The 26,899-nt window shown below is 41.9% G+C and overlaps 1 protein-coding gene across 1 annotated transcript in view; it reads right to left on the bottom strand.

The window, feature by feature from the left end:
* Positions 1-6,540: 6,540 nt before the first annotated feature.
* LRGUK (leucine rich repeats and guanylate kinase domain containing) overlaps positions 6,541-26,899 on the bottom strand; it is a 121,767-nt gene continuing 101,408 nt past the window's right edge. The window contains exons 17-20 of the mRNA XM_002711985.6: positions 20,477-20,565; positions 18,462-18,575; positions 10,923-11,074; positions 6,541-6,885 (exon numbers count right to left, since the gene is read on the bottom strand). Of these exons, the coding sequence (XP_002712031.3) occupies positions 6,740-6,885; positions 10,923-11,074; positions 18,462-18,575; positions 20,477-20,565 (501 nt within the window). The 3' untranslated portion in view covers positions 6,541-6,739. The remainder of the gene's footprint in view (positions 6,886-10,922; positions 11,075-18,461; positions 18,576-20,476; positions 20,566-26,899) is intronic.

The following is a 26,899-nucleotide window of genomic DNA, read 5'->3' as shown; positions in this document are numbered from 1 at the left end:
AATAACTGGCAGTAAACATCAAGGCCTCTGGAAATTTCGGAGGAGTGAATAACATAATAGTGACTATAAAGCAAAACTGTTCTTGAATATTTAATCACAAAAAAACCTCCAAAAACAGAAATGAGGGTGAGGTTCTATAGGCTGAATCTATAATTCCTGATAAAATTTATAATTGTGGGAATGAGAAAGACAGGGAGAAACTTTTAAGAATTTAAATTCTATGAAGTTCATCAGGACAGGGAAAATGTACTTTCCAAGTTATGGAAAATGAAAAGAGCAAAATATATAGCAAAAGACATAAACCAATCAGCAAAATGGCAAATAATAATAATAATAAAAGCCCAGAGTCTCAAACTCACCATGAAATATAAAACAAAATGAGTTTATGAGTTTTAAAAAGAAATAAAACTATTTTCCTCCACAACCAAAGTAAAAAGGTAGATTCAGATTGGGTTAGAGAAGAACAACTGTGAGACCAAAATTAAATTACATATAAAGAATAAGATGAAAAGGATAGGTGCATCAGGCTAATAAAAATAAGCGCAGGTGGCACTGATATAATCAAAGGAAAGTTCAAAGCAAATCAATTCAAGAAAACAAAGACAAAAGGATCTTTCTATATTGAAATCTATAATTATGATAATAGTCCTGAGCATTTATGAGCTGATTAACATAACATCAAAATTTATACAGTAAAAAAACTGGCATATAAGAGACAGAAGCAGAATTACAGTGAGATACTAAAATAGCAATGTCGTCTATTACAGAACAAGTCGATAAAAGTAAGAGGATGTATCTCGGTAGCTTTAAAAACATAATTAATAAAACTTAATTAGTAGAGAGAGCAAAATATTATACCATAGATTTTTTTTAATTCCACTGATGTTTCTTTTAAAGATTTATTTATTTGAAAGAGTTACAAAGAGAGAGAGACACACAGAGAGAGAGAAAGAGACCTTCGATCTGTTGACTCACTCCCCAGATGGCCACAATGACCGGGGCTGGGCCAGGCTGAAGCCAGGAGTTCATCTGGCTCTCCCACAGGCGTGGCAGGGGCCCAAGCCCTTGGGCCATCTTCTGTTGCTTTTCCCAGGCGCATGAGCAGGGAGCTGGATTGGAAATGGAGCAGCTGGGAAACAAACCAGAGCCATATGGGATACAGGCACTGCAGGCAGTGCCTGTACTTGCTACACCTCCACACTCACCTCTGATTTCTTAACCTGAACTTGGAAGACATAAGGAACTCTAACACAATTTAAACCAGATTTTCATTTCTTCATTGTAATTCACCAAAATTAGAGCTTATAAGAAAAAAAACTCAAAATGACTTTTGGGCCAACAAGAACAAAACTATAATAAAGCCTTTGGAACTACAATGCCCAACTGGTAGCCAATGTGATTATTTACATTTAAATATATTAAAAGTAAAAATAAAATGTCTGTTCCTTGGTCACACTAACTGCTTTCCAAGTATTCGATAGCCACAGGGAAGCCAGCAGCCACACACTGGGGAGGACGGAGGCTACTGTACGTGGCCACCATCCCAGAAAGCCTTATTAAACAGTGCTGCTCTAAAGAAAATAGAATTCAAGAATGCGCACTCAGCAAACACTACATAAGGGCTAAAAGCCCCTGTATTTAAAGTTTAAAAAAAGAGCAATAACAAATTGGGAGATTTATAAAAAGTGGGAACCAAATAGTTAATACTTAATAGACGCAGTTCTCACGAAAATGAAGAGAAAACACGTATTAGGATTAACAGGTGACAGAAAGATGATCCAGCATTCATAGTTTGACTAAGAAGGAAATATTAATTAAAAATAAGCATATGAAAATAGCAAACCTAACCAATACAATAACATTTTCAACTATTAAATTAGTAATGATCAAAAATTACAATACACTTTTTGCCAATGAGGGTGTGGTGATGTGGCCACTTATAAACTGCCCCCCCACCACCAAAAATGATGATTTTATCCTAGGAAGTCTCCACTCAGTCTTTTTGGGGGCAGTGTTCTTAAACCTGATTACACATTGCAATCACTGGAATCACTCAAGAGACGTTGAAAAAAATCCAGTGCCTGGGCATCCATGCCTAGAGACCCTTATTTAATTGGCTTGGAATGCAGCCTGGCCACTGGCATTTTGAGGAAAATGGACCCTGAGAAATCACTACTACAGATGCCTAACTCAGGGTTAGGGGGACTCTGGGAGTGGGGGCCGTGCAACCTGCTGCCTGGCTTCCCATGGGGAGCTCCACCAGGCCCTGGGGCACCACGTTCCCCGTGCGTCTCCGTGATGGGAGCTAGGCAAGGAGAGGCAGCTGCATGGATGTCAGGGCGGACCCAGGCTGAGTCTGACTCCTGGCACAGGGCGCAGCAGTTGGTGCAGTATGTGCGTTTGTCAAGAGAGCACCAAAAGGAGCGTTGGCACATGGAGAATGCTCAGCGTGGTGGGGATGCGGCCACAGCTGCTGGCATGACCTCTGGCAGCCAGGACACACCTGCGACCTTCTTATTGATGCAGGGACCAGAAGCCTCGAAACTCTGTGACCCCTGGAAGGTGGATGCAACCCCAGGTGTACAGCAAGAGGGGTAAACTGTGAGTTCATTGAGATTGTCCTGAGCTGACTAGAAGTAAGATTTTCTCTGTCTTGGGATTTGAACTTAAAATTAAGAGTTTGTGGCCTGAGGTGTTCATACTCACCACACGTGCACTATCTTAATCAGCCTAAGATTCCTAACAGGCACTCCTGTTACTATCACACACACATGTGCACACACATATGTATATATATGAGCCCATTTATTATAGGCTACTGACGTCTCAAACACGGTGCCTCTACCGGTCTTCTGATTCCTTCAGTCTTCAGATTGTAGACTTTACTGTGACGGCAGAAGTGGTGGTGTGTGTCCAGGCACCTCCAGCTACCATCTCCACGCAGGAACCACAGTGCGAGACCCCCACAGCTCGTCTCTTCATCTTGGTTTTGCCGCAGAAGGAGCAAGTGTCCTTGGGACGCTGGCTGATTTAAATTTTCTTCACCATTTTCCAGAGGGAAGCGCCATAGAGGCCATTACCAATGCTCCTGGTTTCCTTGGTGCATCCATTTAGCCATATTTAGATATATGTTACATATTTTGGTGTGGTACATTATCATTTTCATTCAGTTCAACATATGTTTTTATTCCCTTGAGTCTTCCTTGTAGATCCATGGATTATTTAGGAATGTGTTTAGTTTCCAGATGTTTGGAGATTTTCCTTTTACTAGTTTCATTGTATAGTAAGCAGAGAACACACTATATTTCAATTCTTTTCTATGTGTTGAGGTTCTTTCCTGACTCTAAATATGATCTGCCTTGGCAAATGATGAAAGAATATTAAAATAATGTTTATGGGCTATTTGACGCAGTATTCTATAAACATCAATTAAATTCCATTGGATGATGATGAACTTTTCGCTGTCTTTGTTGATTTTGTCTACTTGTTCCATCTGTTGTTGAGAAAGGACTGTTGGACCCAACAGTTTTAACTGTAAATCTATTTTACTCTCCATTCTACCAGTTTTAGCCTCTCATGTTTCTCAGCTCTGTTTTTGGTGCATATATAGTTATTCTTGTTATGTTTTTTGGTTGACTGATCCTTTATCATTATGTAATGTACATGTCTCTGATAATTTTATCCTCTGTAGCCTACTTTATTTGGTTGTTTTTTTTTTTTTTTTTTTTTTGACAGGCAGAGTGGACAGTGAGAGAGAGAGACAGAGAGAAAGGTCTTCCTTTTGCCGTTGGTTCACCCTCCAATGGCCGCCAGGTGCTTTTCCTGGTCTCCCATGGGGTGCAGGGCCCAAGCACCTGGGCCATCCTCCACTGCACTCCCTGGCCACAGCAGAGAGCTGGCCTGGAAGAGGGGCAACCGGGACAGAATCCGGGGCCCCGACCGGGACTAGAACCTGGTGTGCCGGCGCTGCTAGGCGGAGGATTAGCCTAGTGAGCCGTGGCGCCGGCCTTTTATTTGGTATTAATATAATCATTCTTGCTTTCTTTTGATTAAGGTATGCAAACAGGCTCACATCTTTTTATTTCCAATCTGCTTGTGTTGTTATATTTCAGGTGTGTTTCCTATAAACTGCATATATTGAGTCAGGGTTGTTTTTTTTTTTTTTTTTTGAGTTTTTTTTTAATACTTTATTTAGCTTTAACTTTAATTTAACTTTAAAAATAAGTTTACTGCCAAGTCTCAGTGGGCTAAATTTTTAAAAAATTATTTATTTTCATTTCATTTGAAGATAGAGAGAAGGTAGCTTACTCTCCAAATGCCTGCAACAGTTGCAGCTAGGCCAGGCTGAAACCAGGAACCCAGAACTCAATTCAGGTCTCCCATGTGGGTAGCAGGGACTCAAGTGCTGAGCCTCCTAGAATGTGCATTAACAGGGAGCTGGATTGGAAGCAGAGCTGAGACTCTAACCAGGCATTCCAATATAGGATGCAGGCATCCCAACTGGGGCCTTAACCACTGAGCCAAGTCCAGGATGCTTCACTTCTGATCCAGCTCCCTGCTAATGCGCTAATGCTCCTGCCACCCACAAGGGAGATCCGGATGAAGTTCCTGGCTCCTGGCTTTAGCCTTGCCCAGGCCCTGCCATTGTAGCCATAGGGGGAGTGAACACTTGGATTGAAGACCTCTCTCTCTCTCTCTCTGTAACTCTGCCTTTTAAATAAATAAATAATCCTTTTTTTTTTTTAAAGAAAATGAACTTAAATCGCATTTACTTATATTTTTCCTCTGTTTGTTGTTCTTTCTTCCTTCTTGCTGTCTCAAATTTTCTTATTTTATTATTTCTATTCTGTTTTATGAACTTCTTTTCGCCTTTAAATTCCTTTTTAACTCATCTAATAATTTTTTGACTTCTCTTTCACTCTTAAGGGTGTTTTCATTGAATATAGAATTACAAGTTGATCATTTTCTCTTTTTTCTTTTTTTTTTTTAGTACTTGAAAATGTTGTACCACTTCCATGGTTTCTGATATCATTGTTTCTAATGAGACAATCATTATCATTTGATTTTGTTTTTTCCTATAACAAAGGTATAATTTCCTCCCTATTTTAAGATTTTTTTCTTTTTTAGTTTTCAGAAGTTTATGATATGCCTTGTCATAAATTTTTGTGAGGATTATTCTGCTTTTAATTCACTCAGCCTTTTGAAATTGCAGGATTCCGCCTTTTGCAGAATTGCCAATTTAGGAAAATTCTTGGACGTTGTTTCTTCTGATATTTTCAGTCCCACATTCTTTTGCCTTCCTCTCACATGAATATTAGATCTTCCTATATATTATAGTGAGCCACAGTGCCGGCCCCTAGCCTATTTTCCGTCAATCAGGTTGGGTAATCTCAACTGCTTTGTCTTCAGGTTCACTGATTTTCTTCCCCTTCTGTCTTCTACAATTCACCATTGTGTCATGTGATGAATTTTAAATTTTCAGTTATTATATTGTTCAGTTCTAAAGTTTCCTTTGGTTCTTCTTTATGTCTTCTATTTCTTTTCTGTGACTTTCTGTCTCTTTGCTGATCATCTTTCCATTTGTTTCAATCATGCTCATAATTGCTTGTTCAAGCATTTTTATGAATGTTGCTTTAAAATCCTTGCCAGATAATTCCAACACCCATGTTGTTTTGTTGGCAGATGCTGTTTTTTCTTGTTCATGTTGGAGTTCTTGATGAGTGATCTTTTAAAAACAATTATATTTAGACATTTTGGATAGCTATGATACTATTATTTAAATCTTCTATCTTAGCAGGCCTTCTCTGCCACCATGTCAGTAGGGCAAAGAGGCATTTGTGGATTATTTCCACGTGGAGGTGGAAGTTCTCCACTTGGCCTCTGTTGACACTCAGGAAGAGAGGAGAGACATCTTATGAATGCTAGGCAGAGGTGGGCATTAGAGTCTCCACTAGATCTCTGCTTATACCACTCTGGCTACAAGAGGGAAGACCATCTCATTATTGCTCCTCACATGGCCTCCATCGACACTCTAAGGAGATGGGACGGTGGTGGAAGTCCTGGCTGTTAATGAGAATGTCCCTGGTAATCCCTGTTGGGAAGGGGTAGAGGTGCCTCATTACTACCAGGTTGGGGGTGGAAATGTAGACACGATGGAAGGGATTCTTATTAATATTGGCTAGTAAGAATCCTGGCTCTCCACAAGTCCTTCTTTGGCTAAATGAGTCAAGAACGTTTCAACATTCCATTACTTGTTTCTATTTGAGAGATTCTGCCAAATCATTTTGGTTCCAGGTTAAATGGAACACTATAATCCTGTCATTATGGGAAGAAAATAGTTATCCTCCAGAGCATGCACTTGTGTTAAAAATGGACACAATGTGATTCCAGACCACAATCCCAGTTGTATATATCCAAAAAAATCACTACAGGCAGAGGAAAGCCAAGATCGAGAAGATTCTGACTTCAGATATTTCAAAGCAGGAATCAGCTGGAAAAATCATCTATAGATACAGAAAAAATTGAAATTTTAAAAGCTAGGAACAACCCACATTTAATAAAAAAATAAAAAAAAATAAAAGACACTACGTAGAGAATCACAAAAGAAATTGAGAGAATTAAGGCAGGTGGAACATTGTTTCATAGGTAGTTGGTTGAATGAGAAACAGCTGGAATCCACGGCCAGGAAAAACAAGGGACTGAACATTATCAGAGCAAGTCCCCACATTAAGATCAGATATCAAGCACTAGTCCATTTGCGGCCATGAGGGATTGGAGGCAGGGTCGGTTTGGTGTTGGAACCTGGGCGACTGATGGATGTGACTGAGTGTCTTCTATGTTGGACAGACTCTTCTTCATGTGAAAATGATTTTTGCAAACATAGTGCTGTAAAATAACAAGAAAAAAATACAGTACATATAGTTTACACCCCTGGTACACTAAACAAAAAAAATACACATTGCTAGTTATAAACACCAGAGTAAGTTTTAGAATTAACTCATGAGAAACTCTGAGAATCAAATGAAAGTAGGAGATGAAGTCTGACGATATCAGGTACACGACTGGACAACAGAAAGTTACTACAGCAAGCACTGACTCTAACACTCTTCCCCCAGGGCCCTGGATCCTCCTGACAGTGGTCCAGGCCACATTCTTTCCTAATCATACCCAGTCAGGTTGCGTGTACACACACACACACACAGAGACACACACACACTGAAGTGCTTCCAAGAGAAACTTCATCTATTGTCCTCTGAGATTGGTCTATTCACCAAGCAGGAAGGTGTCTGGAATAATTTTTTTTTTTCAGGGAAGAAGAAGGAGTTTAGAAGACGACATACTGAAGATAGAGGCATGGTGGCTATAGGTAAAACATAATTTTTATTGGTGAGAAAGTAGTGTAATAGGGACTAAGAGAAGCATAAGATTCTACAAAGAGTAAGAAAAGAAAATGACTTATAAGATCAAGAAACCTGCATCTACTGGTTGAGCTAAGGCAAAAGGGAAAATCGATCTTTTAAAGGTATATTCAGAGAGCACACTACTTGAAAAGATAATATCATGTTAAGAGAGGAACAAAAAGAAAAGAAATTTCGTCTTTGTTTTCTTTTTCTTTTTTTTTTTTTTTTTTTTTTTACCATGGAGATATTTTTTAAGCTGGAAAAACAAGGCAAACATTTGAAGAGAATAAAGGCCACACATAACAAAGAAGATAGTAGAAAAGTAGTCCTTCTTTCTCAATCAGTTCAAATTTCCACCATCAGATAATTATACCTCAGGGTAGTAAAATTATTTACAGAAATCATTTTTGAGTATCTGGCCACTGAGAACTCATTAAGAGTAAACAATATTGCCATTCAAAAATTGGGCACATCTGACTTTAAATCTTAGCAAATTTCAGTTTATTAAATAAATTGTTGTATATTTAGAAAAGATTCAATGATGAGTACTGGAGAGGATTTGCAAAGAACAATTATTTCAAATTAATTTCCCTTCTACTGAGGCAAAAGTCTATAAAAAATGATGCACAGGCCAAATCTAGCCTGCAGCCTGTTTGTATAAATAAAATTTTATTGGGACCAGCCCATTCACATTTGATTTACATATTATTTATGGATGCTTTCCCTTTGTATTGGAAGGGCTGAGCCATTGCAAAAGATCCAGTATTACCCACAAAGTCAAGAGCATCTATTATCTGGTCCTTTACAGAAAGCTTGCTGACCTCTGAGTTCAAAATATTACTGACATCATATACTCATATTTTTATTTTTGTAGGTCACTTACCAGAGTTTCCATGTGAACACAATGGGAAATGGGAAATTGACCCTGGAACTGAGTCTCTAAGGTTTATCACAAGATATTACCCACAGCCAAGTCCTCAGTCCTATGGTGGACAGTGACTGTGACAAAGGTACAGGTGGCATGGATTTTAGGTACTGAGATTTCAAAAATGCATAATATAGGGGGCTGAATCAAGACCCCAAATGGTCTGATCAAGTTATAATGCTAAAACCAGCATTATGAAACCAGAATGCTAAAAACACAGAAGTCAAAGCTGCATTTGTGTAAAAAGAAATCACCCTGGCATATAATGGATGCTACAGATGCAGTGTGGCACTTCTTATGAAAAAGACAGGAGCGTTTAACTGATCTAGAACCAGGATGTGATGTGCTTGCCACACCACAAGCACATCAGCAACATGGCGGAATAGGAAGGTGCAGGCCCTCTCATTCCTTGAAAATATTTAGTAAACAGCTGGACTAGCTAAAACAACTTTATCGGAGCCCTGGAATCAGTTAAAGATCTACAGCAATCAAGTGAATGCTCGTTCTAGAAAAGCCACTTCAAAATGGAAGAGCATTCCATTGTGTTGTTGCTCACCTTTGCTGTACCCCTCCCCAGCACACCGCAGTCGGGTTCCCAGGTCCCTTCTTCAGGACAGTCAGAGCAAGCTGACCTAATGCGCAATGTTCTGAACTCTAAGGACTGCCTTATTGGTCTCTGTGTCACCTAACTCAGACTTCAGATGGCCCAGAGACGTATAGCTGGAATCTCAAACTAGGGGAAGCCACCGGGAGCAGTGGGCCTGGCTCAGGAAGACCACAAGGGAACACAATAGGACAACTAAAGTCCTGGGAAGGTAAAACCCTGGGGAATGTTAACACATTTAAAAGCAGTTGTGAATTCTGTGACACTGGGGGAAAGCACACAAACAGGGAGAGTGCACACCCAGAAAGGGGCTAGAGAGCTGCTAAGCTGATTGCTAGCTCAGAACACAGCCCTCACGTTGGTGAAGGGCTCCCCCCCGCCCTGATCCGGTCTGCAGCCTGGAAGACGTAGCCACTTTTTCAAATGCCCAACTTTAAACAAAAGATCATAAAACACACCAAGAAACAGGAACACGTGGCCCATTCAAAGGAACAAAATAACTACAGAAACCATCCCTGATGAAAACTACCGCTATCTTCTGCTATGTGTATAAAAATTTAGCCACAATACCCAGCAGGTATCTATCACTTTACTTTCTTAGATATCTCATCTTATCTGGTCCTATATTACTTGTTATAGAAATAGATAGCAACGCTATGTTATTATAAGATATTGTTCCCAGGTTCACATGTTAATGGATTTTCCCAACATAATCAGTTAGTATAGAACTAGAACTAGAACTAGAACTAGAACTAGAACTAGAACTAGAACTAGAACTAGAACTCATCTTCTGATTCTTAATATAATGCTCTTTCCACTGTACCACACCACAGACAACTTTACTCTGGTTAAGTTGAGTATGAGTATGAGTATTCCATTTAAGGAAAGGTATGGTGGAGGACATAGACAGAAATTGGAAAGACGTGGAACAGCATTCCTGGGGAAGCCAGAGCAGTGGTGCCACATTCCGGGTCCTCTCATCTCTGGAGTGGCAGGTCCGAGTCCTTAAGGGGCTCCTAAAATACTTCCCACTTCTTGTGAGATGACACAAAGGTCTATAGAGATTATGTCCTGGAGCTTTGGTGTTGGAACTCTAAACCTTATTGCTTGTGTCCTTTGTAAGCAAACTCCTTGAAAAGACCTCATTTTGTCCACTTACCCTGAATACAGCCACAAAGAGGGACTATGCCTTTGAACTGCTTAGAAATGCTCGCCTTAGTAACTTCTTTCTTGTGGAGATGCCACCCACTGTGCCTTCTTATCCTAGGCAGCCAAGAAGGCTGTATTTTCTTTCCAGTTTCTATGATCATTTGAGCAAGCCGGATCAGGTAGAACATTCTCCAAAGGCTACCAATGGTGACTGCCTCCTGGTCTCCAGGTTCTAGAGAATTCTCTCAACTCATTCCTTCTTCTACTTACTCGCAAACCCCACCATCCATCCTGACACCCATTTTCTCTTTCTCTTCTCCCATTTTCACCTTCAGCCCTTCTTCCCTCAGCAGTACTTATGGACACTGACATGGAGCCCAGAAAGAAAACTTCAGCGGCCACTCTGGCTCGGTCTGCACATGTGATTCACATATGTCCTGGGCAGTGGGGTGCAGGCAGCGGGTGAGGAGGAGGGGCAAACCTAAAAGCACCAGAATTCTTCCAAGCCTCCACAACGGAAGACTGACAAGCAACCTGTAGTCCTCCATGCTTCTTTCACCTTCACTGGACAGAGGCCAAGTCACCAAGACCTCCTCCAGACAGCAGGTGCCCCTCACCCCCGAGACCTGCAGGTCGTGTAGCCCGGTGGGCAGGGCAGCAGCTGCCACTCTAAGTAGCCAAGCAACCTTGGGCATATGTCCGATCTTTCTGAACTTCATTTCTCATCTACGACAATGGGGGACAAGATAACACAGCCTAGCTCTGATTTAAAACACTCATTTAATTAAGAGGAGCAGTCATAGGTATAACATATTTACAGAACCGTATGTGAAACCCCTCCTACCTTTTAAGGCCTGATCCGCCTCACTATCACTTACTCCTGATCCTGGACGCGAAGAAATGCTGCCCTCTGGGAGCTGAAAAGGCAATTCTTTGGACCATGGAAAAGACCGAAATAATGCAGAATACTTCATGGAGACGGAGGTATCCTTGTCACTGAAACAGGAAAAGAGAAAGCCTTTTTGAGATGTAAACTATTAATGGGGATATGATTTAGGCCTGTGATGTCACTTTGTTTCCTTTACAAAGTCATGCAGTAGTTTGTGAACATGTCTCTGTTACATGATTTCTTTTCTTTTTGGTGTGGGAGCAGAGGGAGCTTTCATGTGTTTTTTTTTGTTTGTTTGTTTGTTTGTTTTTTTTTTTTTTTTTTTTTTAATTTATTTGAGAGGCAGAGTTACAGAGAGAAGGAGCCACAGAGAGAGAGGTGTTCCATCCGCTGGTTCATTCCCCAGATGGCTACAACTGAGCTGAGCCGACCCGGAGCCAGGAGCCAGGAGCCAGGAGCCAGGAGCCTCTTCTGGGTCTCCCAGCTGGATGCAGGGGCCCAAGCACTTGGGCCATCTCTCACTGCTTTCCAAGGTTCGTTAGCAGGGATCTGGATCAGAAGTGTAGCAGCCGGGACTAGAACCGGCGCCGATATGGGATGCCGGCACTGCAGGCGGAAGCTTAACCTACTATGCCACAATGCTAGCCCTAACACAATTTCTAAAAAATGTGTGTTTAAGAAGCAAAAATGACAAACACACACATAAACACAGGCTCCAGCAAATAAGAGGTGGTTTGGGGAGGACAGAGAAAAAGCAACCTCTGGTATAAGAAAATGAAAACCAGAGAAAAGAGATGTTTGAACAAATTGCTTTCCGTTCAGCACAGACCATCGGGTGCTTTTCGGTGTTTCTTTCCTAGGTGGCTAAGTCTTCAGGTGGATGCAAAGCCTCACTGGCAGCGCAGCCAGGTGGCCTGGCACAAGCAGCCTGGAGCCCCTCGACCTGGGCCCAGCCCTCACCTCTGAGATGCACCAGAAGTGATCCATGCCCGTGGGCAGTTCCTTTCACACCACCAGTCAACTTGCTCCAGGTGTCAAGTGTTAAAAGCAGGGACAACATCCCTGCCCCCACTGCGTTGTTATAAATGAACCTGTGTGCTGACATAACATCTATCACATTCCCAGGACAGACTACTGGCACATAATACGTGAAATCCGCTATCTTTATAATTCTGCTCCTCCTATCTCTCGCACATTCGCTCTTCGGTTCAATAGTTTGGGGTTATCTTTATCATTGTTTTTATCTCCTTAAATAAAGCGTATTAACTGTTTATCACTAAGATGAAATAAGGGAAATCACACATAGAAGACCATTATCAGGCCAGCTCTGCGGCTCACTTGGCTAATCCTCCGCCTGTGGCACCGGCACCCCGGGTTCTAGTCCTGGTTGGGGCTCCGGATTCTGTCCTGGTTGCTCCTCTTCCAGTCCAGCTCTCTGCTGTGGCCTGGGAGTGCAGTGGAGGATGGCCCAAGCGCTTGGGCCCTACACCTGCATGGGAGACCAGGAGAAGCACCTGGCTTCAGATCAGCGCAGGCGCCAGCTGTAGCAGCCATTTGGGGGGTGAACCAATGGAAGGAAGACCTTTCTTTTTTTTTTTTTAACTTTTATTTAATGAATATAAATTTCCAAAGTACAGAGTATGGATTACAGTGGCTCCCCCCCCACCATAACTTCCCTCCCTTGGAAGACCTTTCTCTCTGTCTCTCTATAACTCTCTGTCTCTCTCTCTCACTGTCTAACTTTGCCTGTCAAAAATATATTAAAAAAAAAAGAAAACCATTATCACATTTCAGCTCTTTTTTCTATACATAGATTCACTTTTTTATTGCACGTAATTGTCCACATTCTCAGTGAACAATTTTATGTCCTTAGCTGTTCTCTAGAGGCTGAAGTTTAATAGCCGCATGATGGGCTATTAACCAGATACTTCATGCTTATTTCGTCATTCCTTTATTTCTGGACATTAAGGTTCTTTCCAAGTTTTTCTACTACAATAAATATCTTTGTAACTTCCCACATTTTGAGTTATTTTATTAGTATGTGCCATGGGTCTGATGTGTCCAAGTTCATCCGTTAAAATCCTAACCCCCTGGAGATCCAAGAACAGGGAGGGAGCTTACTGCTCTAGTCTAGGGTAAGAGAGTGTGGTCTCAGGGAAGACTTAGGGGGAAAACAGCAAAGGAAATTCCAGGCGTAATAGAGGGAGCTACGGGGAGGATGTGGACACGCACGGCTCAGGACCCCAGCAGCCAAGAGGCTATGCACCAGCTCAGGGGAGTGAGGTGAGACCAGAGTGCAGCAACAAAGCTGTGGGAAGAGCCTGCCAAACTAGAGCAGAAATAAAGGGAGCACGTTTCTCTCTTCCCGACCACCCTACACCTGCATCCTGTAACTAACGGAGAGAGGGCAGACATCATTGTGGACATATGTAATAGCTGTGCCATCTTGAGTCCACACGTCCACAACCAGCTGAGAGGAGACACCTGAGTCTGGCTGGGAGAGCTGACAGCGGGCTGGGTGCTTATGACTGTGGGAGGCTTGTGTGTCCAGACTGTGAAAACACTGTGGCTGCATGGGAGGGCACAGGGTCTGGCTGGGACTTTGGGCAGTCACTGTGGGCAGCTCCACACGCTCAGGGATCCCTGATTCCCTGGTGAGGGTCACTGCTACGGGATCTGTGTTTACACCGAGGACTGCACAGATCTTTTATGTGGTTCTTGTGGCAGCAAGGATGAAAATTCTACCTGCTAGGACTAGCACCCAGGCATTGGTCTCTTCTGAGGAGAGGAGATGAGTATGAGACTATGCAACAGAGCAGAACAAATCACCCCTCTGACAAAAAAGAAAAAAGAAGAGCTTTACTACACCCAACCTGGGTATCACCTTAGACACTCCCTTCACCCTGGACACTGAACAGAGCTCCCTGGCCACACCCAGCACACACCTCTGGGTATTCACTGAAAGAGCAGATACTCCACTAAGCCACAGAGGAATAGTTGAAAGATAAGAGCCATCACAGGGAAAAAGAAAACAAAAGAAACAAACAAGTTTCTCCACAAATGCTGAATAATAAACACACCAACTCAAGAAAAAAGAATAAGGAAGACAGCATGATGCCCTGAAAAAAAAAAAAAACACAATACTTCAATTTTAGATTGTGAAAGATAAAGAGATTGAAAAAATATCAGAAATGGAATTTAAAAAATTGATTGTAGGATTACTTAGAAGTAATCCAAAGCAAAAATCCACGAACTAATGAAATCAGTACATGACATGAACAAAAATTTCTCCCATGAAGCTATAAATTAAAATGAAACCTTCAAAATGAAGAATGCAATAGAATAAAATTTAAAAATGCAGTGGAAAAATCTTGACAACAGACTCAGTGAAACAGAAGAAAGAATATCTGACTTAGAAGATAAATTGATGGAAATTTTACAGTCAGACCAAAAAAAAAAAAAGATGAAGAAATTAGAAAACTAAAAAGCAGTGTTGGAGATCTATAGGATACTACCAATGACCCAACAAACAGTCTTAGTAGTTCCTGAAGGTGTGGAAAGAGAGAATGGATTAGAAGGTCTATTTAGTGAAATAATTACAGAAAACTTCCCCAATTTGGAGAAAGAAACAGATGTCCACGTACAGGAAGCACATAGAACACCTAACAGACATGAACAGAAAAGATCTTCACAAAAACACATTGTAGTCAGACTCTCCAAGTTGAACATAAAGAAAAGATTCTAAAATGTGCACAAGAGAAATGCCAGATTACTTTCAGAGTATCTCCAATTAGACCGACAGCTGACTTCTCATCTGAAACCCTACAGGTTCGGAGAGATGTAGTCTAAGTCTTAAGAGAAAAAAAAACTGTCAACTCAGAATACTGTACACTGCAAAGCTCTTATTTATTTATTTATTTATTTATTTTTGACAGGCAGAGTTAGTGAGAGAGAGACAGAGACAGAGACAGAGAGAAAAGTCTTCCTTCTGTTGGTTCACCCCCCAAATGGCTGCTACATCCGGCGCCTGTGCTGATCTGAAGCCAGGAGCCAGGTGCTTCCTCCTGGTCTCCCATGCGGGTGCAGGGTCCAAGCACTTGGGCCATCCTCCACTGCCTTCCCAGGCCACAGCAGAGAGCTGGACTGGAAGAAGGGCAACTGGGACAGAACTGGTGCCCCAACTGGGACTAGAACCTGGAGTGCCGGTGACGCAGGTGGAGGATTAGCCTAGTGAGCAACAGCGCTGGCCACAAAGCTCTCATTTTTGAACGAAGGTGAAATAAAGACCTTCCATAGCAAACATAAATTCAAAGAATTTGTTACCACCCATCAGGCCTACAAAAGATGCTTAAGGATGTGCTGCACACAGAAACACAGAAACATGCTCATCACTCTGAAAGAAGGTGAAGGCTGAAAATACAAAGGAAATCTGAAGTAAACAATAGGAATATTTATGAAAAAATGGCAGTTACTTATCAATAGTCACCTTGAATGTAAATGGCCTCAACTCTCCAGTTAAAAGACACAGGCTTTTAAAAATTAAAAAGAATGGCAGAATGGATTAAAAAACAAAACCCATCTATCTGCTGCCTACAAGAAACACATCTCACCAACAAAGGTACACTAAGACTGAAAGTGAAAGGATGGGAAAAGTTATTCCATGCACACAGAAACCTAAAAAGAGCTGGTACAGCCATCCTAACATCAGATAAAGTAGACTGTAACACAAAAACTGTTAAAAGAGACAAAGAAGGGCACTATATAATGATTAAGGGATCAATTCAACCGGAAGATTTGACTATTATAAACGTATATGCACCTAATTACTGGGCACCTGTAATTAGGTGCATATACATTTATAATTTAAAAGAAATGTTAAAGGATTTGAAGGGAGACATAGACTCAAATACAATAGTAATGGGGCACTTCAATACCTCACTTTCAGCAATGGACAGATCAACCAGACAGAAAATCAGCAAGGAAACAACAGAGTTAATTGACACTATAGACCAAAATGGCCCTAAAATATAACTATAGAACTTTCCATTCTACAGTTGCAGAATATTCTTCTTACCAGTGCATGGAACTTTCTTCTTACCAGTGCATGAAACTTTCTTTAGGACTGACCACATGCTAGTCCACAAAGGAAGTCTCAGCGAATTTCAAAAAATTCAAATCATGCCATGCATCTTCTCTGACCACAGCAGAACAAAGCTGGAAATCAACAACTCAGGAATCTCTAGAACATACGCAAAATCATCGAGACTGAACAACACGCCATCTGAATGAACAGTGGGTTCTTGAAGAAATCAAAAAAGAAATAAAAAATTTCTAGAAACAAATGAATATGACAATACAACATATCAAAACTTATGGGATACAGCAAAAGCAGTGTTAAGAGGAACATTTATAGTAACTGATGGCTACAGCAAGAAATTGGAAAGGCATCAAATAAATGAGCTATCAGTGTATCTCAAAGACCTAGAAAAACAACAGCAAACTAAACCCAAAACTAGTAGGAGAAAAGAAATAATTAAAATTAGAGAAGAAATAAACAAAATTGAAACTTTAAACAACACAATACAAAAGATCAGCAAAATGAAGAGCTGGTTTTTAGAAAAATAAATAAAATTGATACATCATTGGCCCAACTAACCAAAAAAAGAGGTGAGAGAAGACCCAAATCAATAAAATTAGAGAGGAAAAGGGAATGTAACGACAGATACCACAGAAATAAAAAGAATCACCAGAAACCTCTACAAAGAGCTGTATGCCAACAAACTGGGAAACCCAGAAGAAATGGATAGATTCGTGGACACATACAACCTACCTAAATTGAGTTGTGAAGACATAGATAACCTAAACAGACCAATAACCAAGATGGAAATTGAATCAGTAATAAAAAAGACCCTCCCAACAAAGAAAAGTCCAGATCTGGATGGCTTCACTGCTGAATTCTACCAGACATTTAAAGAAGAACTAACTCCAATTCTTCTCAAGCGATTCAAAGCAACGGAAAGGGAGGGAATGCTCCCAAACTCCTTCCATGAAGCCAGCATCACCTTAATTCCTAAACCTGAAAAAGATACAACAAAGAGAGAGAACTACCAATTTCCCAGAGACCAATTTCCCTGATGAACACAGATGCAAAAATCCTCAACAAAACACTACTAATAGAATATAACAACACATCAGAAACATCATTCACCCAAACCAAGTGGGGTTTATCCCTGGTATGCAGGAATGGTTCAACATTCACAAATCAACAAATGTGATACATCACATTAACAAACTGAAGAACAAAAACCATATGATTATTTCAACAGATGCAGGGAAAGCATTTGATAAAATCCGACACCCTTTCATGATGAAAACTCTAAGCAAATTGGGTATAGAAAGAACATTCCTCAGTACAATCAAGGCAATTTATGACAAACTCATGGCCAGCATTCTATGGAATGGGGAAAAGTTGGAAGGATTTCCACCGAGATCTGGAACCAGACAAGGATGCCCACTCTCAGCATTGCTATTCAATGCCTTGGGTGACAGGCTCAAGTTGAAACAGGAAGTTTCAACCTTGAGTGACAGGCTGGGCCCTTTCCCCCATAGAAACAGATGATGTATGAGCCTATGGGTGGGGCAACTAGACATTTTGTTTCCTCTTTCTCACTATGTTTCCATCAGCCAACCTTACTGTCCTAAAAATGCAGTTTAAGCACATCCTCTGACCCACAATTTCCACAATGTTATTGAAAGCTAATTAATGGCCGGCGCCGTGGCTCACTAGGCTAATCCTCTGCCTTGCAGCACCGGCACACCGGGTTCTAGTCCCGGTCAGTGCGCCGGATTCTGTCCCAGTTGCCCCTCTTCCAGGCCAGCTCTCTGCTGTGGCCAGGGAGTGCAGTGGAGGATGGCCCAAGTGCATGGGCCCTGCACCCCATGGGAGACCAGGATAAGTACCTGGCTCCTGCCTTCGGATAGGCGTGGTGCACCTGCTGCAGCACACCAGCTGTGGAGGCCATTGGAGGGTGAACCAACGGCAAAAGGAAGACCTTTCTCTCTGTCTCTCTCTCTCACTGTCCACTCTGCCTGTCAAAAAAAAAAAAGCCAAATATTAAAAAAAAAAAAGGAAAGCTAATTAATTATAACGCTGGGGTTTTTAGTATCTAGTGAGATGAGCAGACTCAGAAGGGACAGTTATTCATCATATTTTAGGAAAAAACACAAAATATCACAACAGTAAAATTCAGAAATCAAGGAAAGCATTGCTCATTTTAAAAACTATCATATCTATCATATTTTTCAGTGCTTTTCTCATTGATTGAGTGTTTATTGACTATTTCTTTAAATTTTTGTGGTCTACTCCTTTCCAATTTCACAGTGAGAAGAGGAGGCCTGCTTCCCAGTTTCAGGACTTCTTGGAAGCCTACGAATGTGCATGCTGATTGCACCCAGCAGGGAATAACCAATTCCATCCACAAACACGCAACTCACCTCTTTTCAGGATATGATCCAAAGGGAGGTTTAAGATAATCTTCACAAAGATCAAAACTTCTCTTTAGATCTTCTAAATTTGTAATACCGCGCACAGGTACTGGTACCAGACCCCTGAAATTGGAAATTAAAAAAACAAACCCCATAGGCTTTGTCATGATACCAAGCATACATACATATAACAACTGAATACTATTAACATCCATTATATCTCACATAAAAGCAATGCCAATAAAATGTATTTCGAATAATGTAATGTAGCCACTCAGAGACGTTCACTTCAAAGTTTGTCTTAGTCACTGGCAGACAGAGGTTGTTAGCAACTTCCATGAAGTAGACAACCTCAGATTCTGTGGTTTTGCTGCTTAACTGGTGCTGGCTGAAACAAACCCAGCATGGCTGCCAGCTACATCCGGCCATGACTCAGCTAATTCTAAAATCATTAAAGTTACCAGGGCCTGCACTCCCACTGCTACCACGCCAGGATACTTGCAAGATTTTCCAGAGAAGGGCAGAGAGATGAATGGCTCTTAAGCTCCAGCCCGAATTCCACCGTCTTTGAATATTCAATTAATTCCTGCCATGAACACCACCCCCTAATCCGCACTGGTTGAGTGCAACTTTTGAATATGCCCATACTCCTTTTCAGTGTGTGCTTTTGCTTTGCATGTAAACAAATCTTCTCTGTTGACCTTGACCACATCTCACCCTGGAATTCCTTCTTGATTTGAGGACAACAGCCTAGACCCAGCCAACTACAATAATTAGAATCTAATTTGAAGATTAGGCAAATTTGTATCATTTTAATATTCTTTAATATATTAAAAGCCATAAATACAGGCAAATTATCTTCCTTGTGATTTGTATGTTGTTATGGAAGGTCCAACAATTTATCAACTGCTAAAAAATGTATTTATTTATTTGAAAGTCAGAGTTACACAGAGAGAAGGAGAGGCAGAGAGAGAGAGAGAGAGAGAGAGAGGTGTCTTCCATCTGCTGGTTCACTCCCTAACTGGCTGCAATGGCCGGAGCTGCACCAATCCAAAGCCAGGAGCCAGAAGCTTCCACCAGGTCTCCCACATGGGTGCAGGGGCCCAAGGACTTGGGCCATCTTCCACTGCTTTCCCAGGCTATAGCAGAGAGCTGGATCAGAAGTGGAGTAGCCTGGTCTTGAACCAGTGCCCATATGGGATGCTGACGATTCAGGCCAGGGTGTTAACCCTCTGAGCCATAGTCCCGGCCCCAACTGCTATAAAAATTGAAATAGACATTTTCCAATGTTGTTTATAATTAATGCTTTAAAATTTCACCTGAGTGAAATAGTTCTGAAAATTCTAATATAGTCTAAATTCTAATATTAAATATTTTTTTCATCTATTTGTAAGTAAGGCATGCATTCCTGTTCTCTCAGAGTGACTTTAAACGAAAAGAATCATTCACCATTTTTTAGGGAATAAATCCTGCTGCAATTCATCTCAGATTTGCTAAGCTGCTTTGTACAAAGCTGCCCAACTGCACCATATAAAGCAAGCAAATTCAAAGTGTCTGTCTGCCCTTGTAAGGATCTATTTGGAGCTCATATTTACAATCTCTCAGTTTCTACAGCTACAGTGTTGGAACAGGCATGAGTCTGCTGGTCAGTGGTCACACACAGGCCCCAGACTCGGCTCTGCTGAACTTGGTAGAGACCACACTGCCTGTCTTCTGAATCAGTCTATTCAACGACTGCCTACCAACACAGGGAACAGTAATTACATGTTTCTGATACCCAGAATATATGTAGATATACACATATGTATATGTATGTATACATATATGGACATATACATACATGTATATATGTATGTATGTGTGTGTATATATATATATAAATGAAAAGGAAATACAACTCAAGAACTGGAGTTCTACTGAACTGCTGGGTCCATTTTAGTACAGAGGTTTCTGTTTCTGTTGAGGATTCACAAAAAAATCAACTTAAAGTCACTCAGGTATCAATAAATGTGATAAGCTGCTACCTTTGAAACAGGAATATGTGATGAGGGGGTGTCTTTCCCATGAGGGCTTGCCGGGCTGTCTCATGTTGTCTGTGGACAGAATCTTTTTCCTAGGCAAGAAATACAATCAGAAAATTATGCTGATGTTAAAAATATTAAATAAAATAAAAATAAAAAATAAAAAATATTGAATAAATAAAATATTAAATAAAAAATTAAATAATAAAAATATTAAAATAGCTACAATCATTCTTGTCTTACCAGAGATTCAAACAGCAGAAATAGAAAAAGGAAAAAAAGGCACAAAAAGATTGATATTTCTTCAATGGATTATAAATAAGACAAAATGCTTTTATAAAGACTGAAATTTTATTAGCTTTATTTAACATCTAAATACTAATGGAGCACTTTGTGTTAACATTTCATTACTTTAAAAAAAAATTTGTTTTAAGGTTGGTGTTGTGAGTCCCAGCTGCCCCAGGTGTTCATGAGCCTGGAAAAGCAAAAGAACACAGCCCAGTCTTGGGCCCCGGTATCCACCTGTGAAACCTGGATGAAGCTCCTGGATCATGGCTCCAGCCTGGCCCATCCCTGGCTTCTGCATCCACTGGATGGAAGATCTCTGTGTCTCTGCCTTTCTGTCTCCCTCTGTAACTCTGCTTTTCAAGTAAATAAAATAAATTTAATTTTTTGCTTTTAATATGTTTATTTAAATATGTATTGATTTATTTATTTGGGAGACAGAAAAGGACTCAGAGTTCCCTTCTGCTGAGTCACTCCCCAAATAGCAGTGGCTAGGGCTGGGCTAGACCCTCGCTGGGAGCCAGGAGCTCAAACAGGTCAGCCACATGCATGGCAGAAACCCAATTACAAGAGCAATCACTGTGGCCTCCCAGGGTCCACATTGTAAAGAAGCTGGAATCAGGACACGACGCAGAAACTGAACCCAGGATTCCAATGTGGGATGCCGGTGTCTGAAGTAGCACTTTTTTTTTTTTTTTTTTTTTTTATTTGACAGATAGAGTTAGACAGTGAGAGAGAGACAGAGAGAAAGGTCTTCCTTCCGTTGGTTCACCCCCCAAATGGCTGCTACGGCCGGCACGCTGCGCCGATCCGAAGCCAGGAGCCAGGTGCTTCCTCCTGGTCACCCATGTGGGTGCAGGGCCCAAGCACTCGAGCCATCCTCCACTGCCTTCCTGGGCCACAGCAGAGAGCTGGCCTGGAAGAGGAGCAGCCGGGACCAGAACCCAGCGCCCACATGGGATGCTGGCGCCACAGGCGGAGGATTAGCCAAGTGAGCCACGGTGCCAGCCCCTGAACTAGCACTTTAACCATTAGGCTCAATGTCCATTTCATGTTTGCATTTCTTATCTTTCTAATAAAATTACAAGCTTCTCAAGTACACAGATTATTGTTCTTTTCGGTCTTCCCAGACATGAGCACATACAGAGGGCTAACTGACTGGATGAACATAGCCAACTATGTTTAAGGATGATCCTGAGATAGGAGAAATTGAGAGGTCTTTCTGTCATATTTTACCTATATCACTATCCATCCTTAGTAAGCACCTGGGGTGAAAACAGATTCAAAAAAACAGTTTCTGCAATCAAAGTGTTTATAATCTGATGTCAAAATGGAATTTAAAAAGATAGAAGGAAAAAAACCCAAAATCTTGATAGCATGATGTGCTATTTTTATAAATAGTACACGTTTACAAACAGATCATCTGATGGAGTATGCCCTGGTTAGCAACTGCCCATGTAATGGATTTTCCCACTTTAAAAGCAAAGCTAAAATATAAAATTCTTAACTTACAGAGAATATAAATTAGCAAACGCCTATTTGTTTTACACAAAAGGCCAATATTTACAGATATTTATAACATCTATTTAAACAGCAAAAGCTTTTTTTAAAAAGATTTATTTATTTATTTGAAAGTCAGAATTACACACAGAGAGAGGAGAGGCAGAGAGAGAGAGAGAGAGAGAGAGAGAGAGAGAGGTCCTCCATCCGATGATTCACTCCCCAATTGGCCGCAACATCTGGAGCTATGCCAATCTGAAGCCAGGAGCCAGGAGCTTCTTCCAGGTCTCCACGTGGGTGCAGTAGCCCAAGGACCTGGGCCATCTTCGACTGCTATCCTAGGCCATAGCAGAGAGCTGGATCGGAAGAGGAGCAGCTGGGTCTAGAACCAGCGCCCATTTGGGATGCCGGCGCTTCAGGCCAGGGCGTTAACCTGCTGCGCCACAGCGTCAGCCCCAAAAGTTTTTAAAATACAGCAATCTTTGCTTGCTGTTTTGATTTTCATGTCATTACTAAACTACACTGTATGTTGACGTTTATTAAAAACCATGTAAGAAATAATAGCAGATAAGCATGCTAGAGAAAGGTGAACCCCAGCATAAGCTAACCTCCTGGCTTCGCCTTGGAGCTGGCTTACTTTTACAAGTTTGCCTGTTTTGGGGGGGGGGGATTTTTTAAGAATACAGTTGACCCGATTCTGGTTCTAAAAGCATTTTTGCATCACAGAAACTTGTCTGGAGAGTGACTTTGCTTTAGAATGATCCGAAGGGGGGCATGCTGAGCACCTTTGGGGAATAGAGCCACATCCTAGGGACCAGAGTCTCACTGCTGCATCACTGCACCCAGGACACACACATCAGCAAGAAGTTAACAACAGTTAAATGGAAGGGAGGAAACGGGTTAATGCAAAGAGTGCTTACCATTCCTTGAAATCTAGACTAGAATTTGTTATTAACTGTTCCTACCTTGCAAAAGTGTAGGCCAAGCTTTTCAGATTGCTCCTTAGAAACTACGAGACATGAGGGCTAATGTGGATTGATTAAACACAGATTCTCACGTGGGTATTTGGCTGTTAAGACCAAATTTTACTCTTTCCCGACCGTTAGCTCTGTGGTTGTGTGTAAGCAGGGTGGAGATAACACTTGTGCTGGTGGGTCAGCAGAGAGGTTGTGATGAGCCAAGAGAAGAACAAGCCCCATTTAAACTGCACCATTTAAAACTTATATGTATTAATAACTCCACAGGGGCTGGTGCTGTGGTGTAGTAGGTGAAGCCGCTGCCTGTGGTGTTGGCATCCCATATGGGCACCAGTTCAGGACCTGGCCGCTCCTCTTCCAATCCAGCTTCCTGCTGTGGCATGGGAGAGCAGTGGAAGATGGCTCAAGTCCCTGGGCCCCTGAACCTGCGTGGGAGACCTGGAGTAGGTTCCTGGCTCCTGGCTTTGCATCGGCCCAACTCTGGCCGTTGCAGCCATTTGGGGAGTGAGCCAGCAGATGGAAGATCTCTTCTCTCTTTCTCTCTCTCTGCCTCACTGTAACTCTGCCTTTCAAATAAATAAATATTAAAAAAATAACTCCACAGCAGCACATTACTATAAAATTACTATAAAGTAACCAAATTGGCTTTGAAAGTATTTTTTTGCTCATTTATTTGTGCCTGCTAATATTCACTCTCCTGAGTGTACTGCTATTTTGCCCCAATCACTCTATCCTAGGACAATATTTACTGTTGCAATTTCACTTTATATCTTCCTCATTTTGTCTCCTAGTGATGCTGGATTTAAATTATGTCACAGCTGGGAAGAAGACAGGGGCAGCAGCAGAGCTCTGCATCTTCCAGCATCTCCACATTAAAAAAAAAAGATACAGCAAACAGCAAAATGAAAAACATACAAAAAATAGTTAACAACAAAAGTATGTGACAAGGTATCTACTAAAAAATCCCAAAACATAGGGGGCGTTCTAGTAGCCATAATGCCCGCATGGCATCAGTGTCTACATGGGAGGCAGACAAAGGAAGCAGCATGATGAGTAGCAGACCTGAGAACAGGACAGACAGCCAACACACGTTCACTGGGAAGGGAGCAGGACGTGTGGGACTCCCAGCAGAAATGCAGGACTGTCCCAACCCAGCGGTGGTGAGAAGAGGCCTACAGTAAGTTCCAAAGGGTGTTGGTCAGCCGGGAGTCAACAGACTGACCCTCTGGGCTTCCCTGTGATACTGGTCCACTCTAAGAGAAGCTGATGGGAGGGGAATATAAATTTATTAGGATAGGGGCCAGCGCTGTGGCGCGGCAGGTTAAAGCCCTGGCATGAAGCACCGGCATCCCATATGGGTGTTGGTTCTAGTCCCGGCTGCTCCTCTTCCAATCCAGCTCTCTGCTGTGCCCTGGGAAGGCAGTGGAAGATGCCCCAAGTCCTTGGGCCCCTGTACCCGCGTGGGAGACCGGAAGAAGCTCCTGGCTCCTGGCTTTGGATCGGCGCAGCTCCGACCGTTGCGGCCATCTGGGGCGTGAACCAGCGGATTGAAGACCTCTCTGTCTCTACCTCTCTCTGTAACTCTGTCTTTCAAATAAATAAAATAAATCTTTAAAACAAAGTATTAGGACCGACTCAACAGAGACAACAGAAAGAGGTCTATGCCAGAGGTAGTGGCTGGGGACATAGCAGGGAAAGCTGCCGTGTATTTTAATGCCATTTGAAGGAACTGCAGTCCCTTCTGTAAGTTTGAGAAAGCTAATTTCCAATAAAATAAGCAACAGAATGTATCTGATCAAGTTCCACACAAAATTTTTATATTCATTCATTGGTCCAACATGTATTCACTGAAACCATGCAGGGGACTGGATCTGGGAAACCATCTGGGAAGAAATGAATTTCTTAACACAGGAAGTCCATGGAACGGCCACGTGATTGGGAGACTGCAGGATCTATGTTGTGTCGAGTGCTGATATGGACATGGTGGAATGGTTAGAAAAGGGGGGCACTGGGGATTGGACACACATAGAGAGAGAGAACACCTCTGAGACACTGCTCTGTGCTTGTAGACCCAGCTAGAGCCTGCTTCATGAGAAGAGATGTGGGGAGCAACCCGGACTAGACTAAGTTACTGGAATTAAGACTTATTCTATGCATCTGCTCTCCCACAATACGGCGCTGGGAGAGGAGAAAACAGCTTCTACCCAGCTGCCTCTCACCAACTTGACAAGCTGCAGGACCTGCTCCTGATTGGAGGAGAGCAGCGTACTCGGCGTGTGGGTAGCAGAGTTGGGATTGGCGGAAGAGGACTATAAAGGAGGAGAGAGACAACATGCACCAGGAACATCTAAGGGGAACACCTGAGGAACACCTGTGCAGCCCCCGAGAGAGCCGGCCGGCGGTGTGCCGCTCCCCCGCGGAAGTGGGGAATATGGCAGGGGGAACCGCCCTTCCACGGAGGTGGAAGGGACGGTAGCCAACCCGGGAAGAACCAGCAGCAAACCCGGGAAGGGCCGAGCAGACAAAAGAACAGCGCAGGGTCCTGTGTCGTTCCTCCACGAAGATGGGGAGCGACAAGAGAGAAAGTGCAAGTGAAACAGTACAGTCCTGAGGGTCCTGAGTTCAAGTCGGACATAAAGAACAAAGGCCAGAGATACCGAATGTCACACTTACTCTCCCAGGATGGACACCGATATATCAACACTGGAAAATCTGTATAAGTAGAAGAAAACACTTTTCTTTTGAGATGAAAATAGACACGTCTAGACTGCGTGACCTTGGACAAGAGGCCTCTCCTGCCTGAGCTGACTCAGAGCAACGAAAGGAAAGGGTGCTTGGCAGATGCAGGTGCCCAACGTTGTCCCGCAGATCGACTCTCCCTGGCCTCATACCTGCTGCAGACAGACACCTGCTAAACTGGCTTTCAATGAACGGGTCATTCGGTAAATTCCAGAGAATCTGCTCTCGGTGACCTGGCCTGTTTCAGGGGTAAAGGTGCCTCTTGGAAGTTGGAGGAGCTGTTTGAATAAACAGACACAACTGAAGGGCAGACAGGCAAAGCCTCGTCGTCACAATTCTAGAGCACAAAATTCTAGAGCAATTCCAGAGCACAAAATCCTGGCTAAGTCAGCACAGCCTCTGTGTGTGCTAAAGAAGGTGGGGCTACTATCAGGGAGGCAAACTCCTCCTGAGGTATAGCGATTACCTTATAGGGAACACACAAGGACTGAGAGTTCTGAATGTTGCATAAACAAAAACTTCTCATTGGATATTGTTTGTTATACACTTTTTGCAATAGTAAGAAAAGAGATGTACATTTGTTTTTTAAGTTCATGCCTAAAAAGAAAAACTGTGTTTAAGAGGTAAGGCTGGTTAAAATATTTACAGTTCTCCACGAATCTTAAAGATGTTCAAATTAATGTCCTTTGGGAGTCATTCAGGAAAGTAAATACCATTGAAGACTAGAAAATCAACAACCAATTATATAAGAAGGAATGAGGAAATGAGTAAACTGAATATTTATTGAATTATTCAAATTCATTATGATAATTTTTATAGGAAGTATTTTATGTTGATAAACTATTAGAGTAACAATTAAGAAACATGATGTTAGCAGGTATTTTTCAGATTTGAAGAGTTAATAATAATATTCTTGGGCATTTCT

Source organism: Oryctolagus cuniculus, chromosome 3 (assembly GCF_051225735.1).
Source record: "Oryctolagus cuniculus isolate XC-2025 breed Fujian yellow rabbit chromosome 3, ASM5122573v1, whole genome shotgun sequence".
Lineage (NCBI taxonomy): Eukaryota > Metazoa > Chordata > Mammalia > Lagomorpha > Leporidae > Oryctolagus > Oryctolagus cuniculus.
This window is presented reverse-complemented; position numbering and strand designations above follow the sequence as displayed.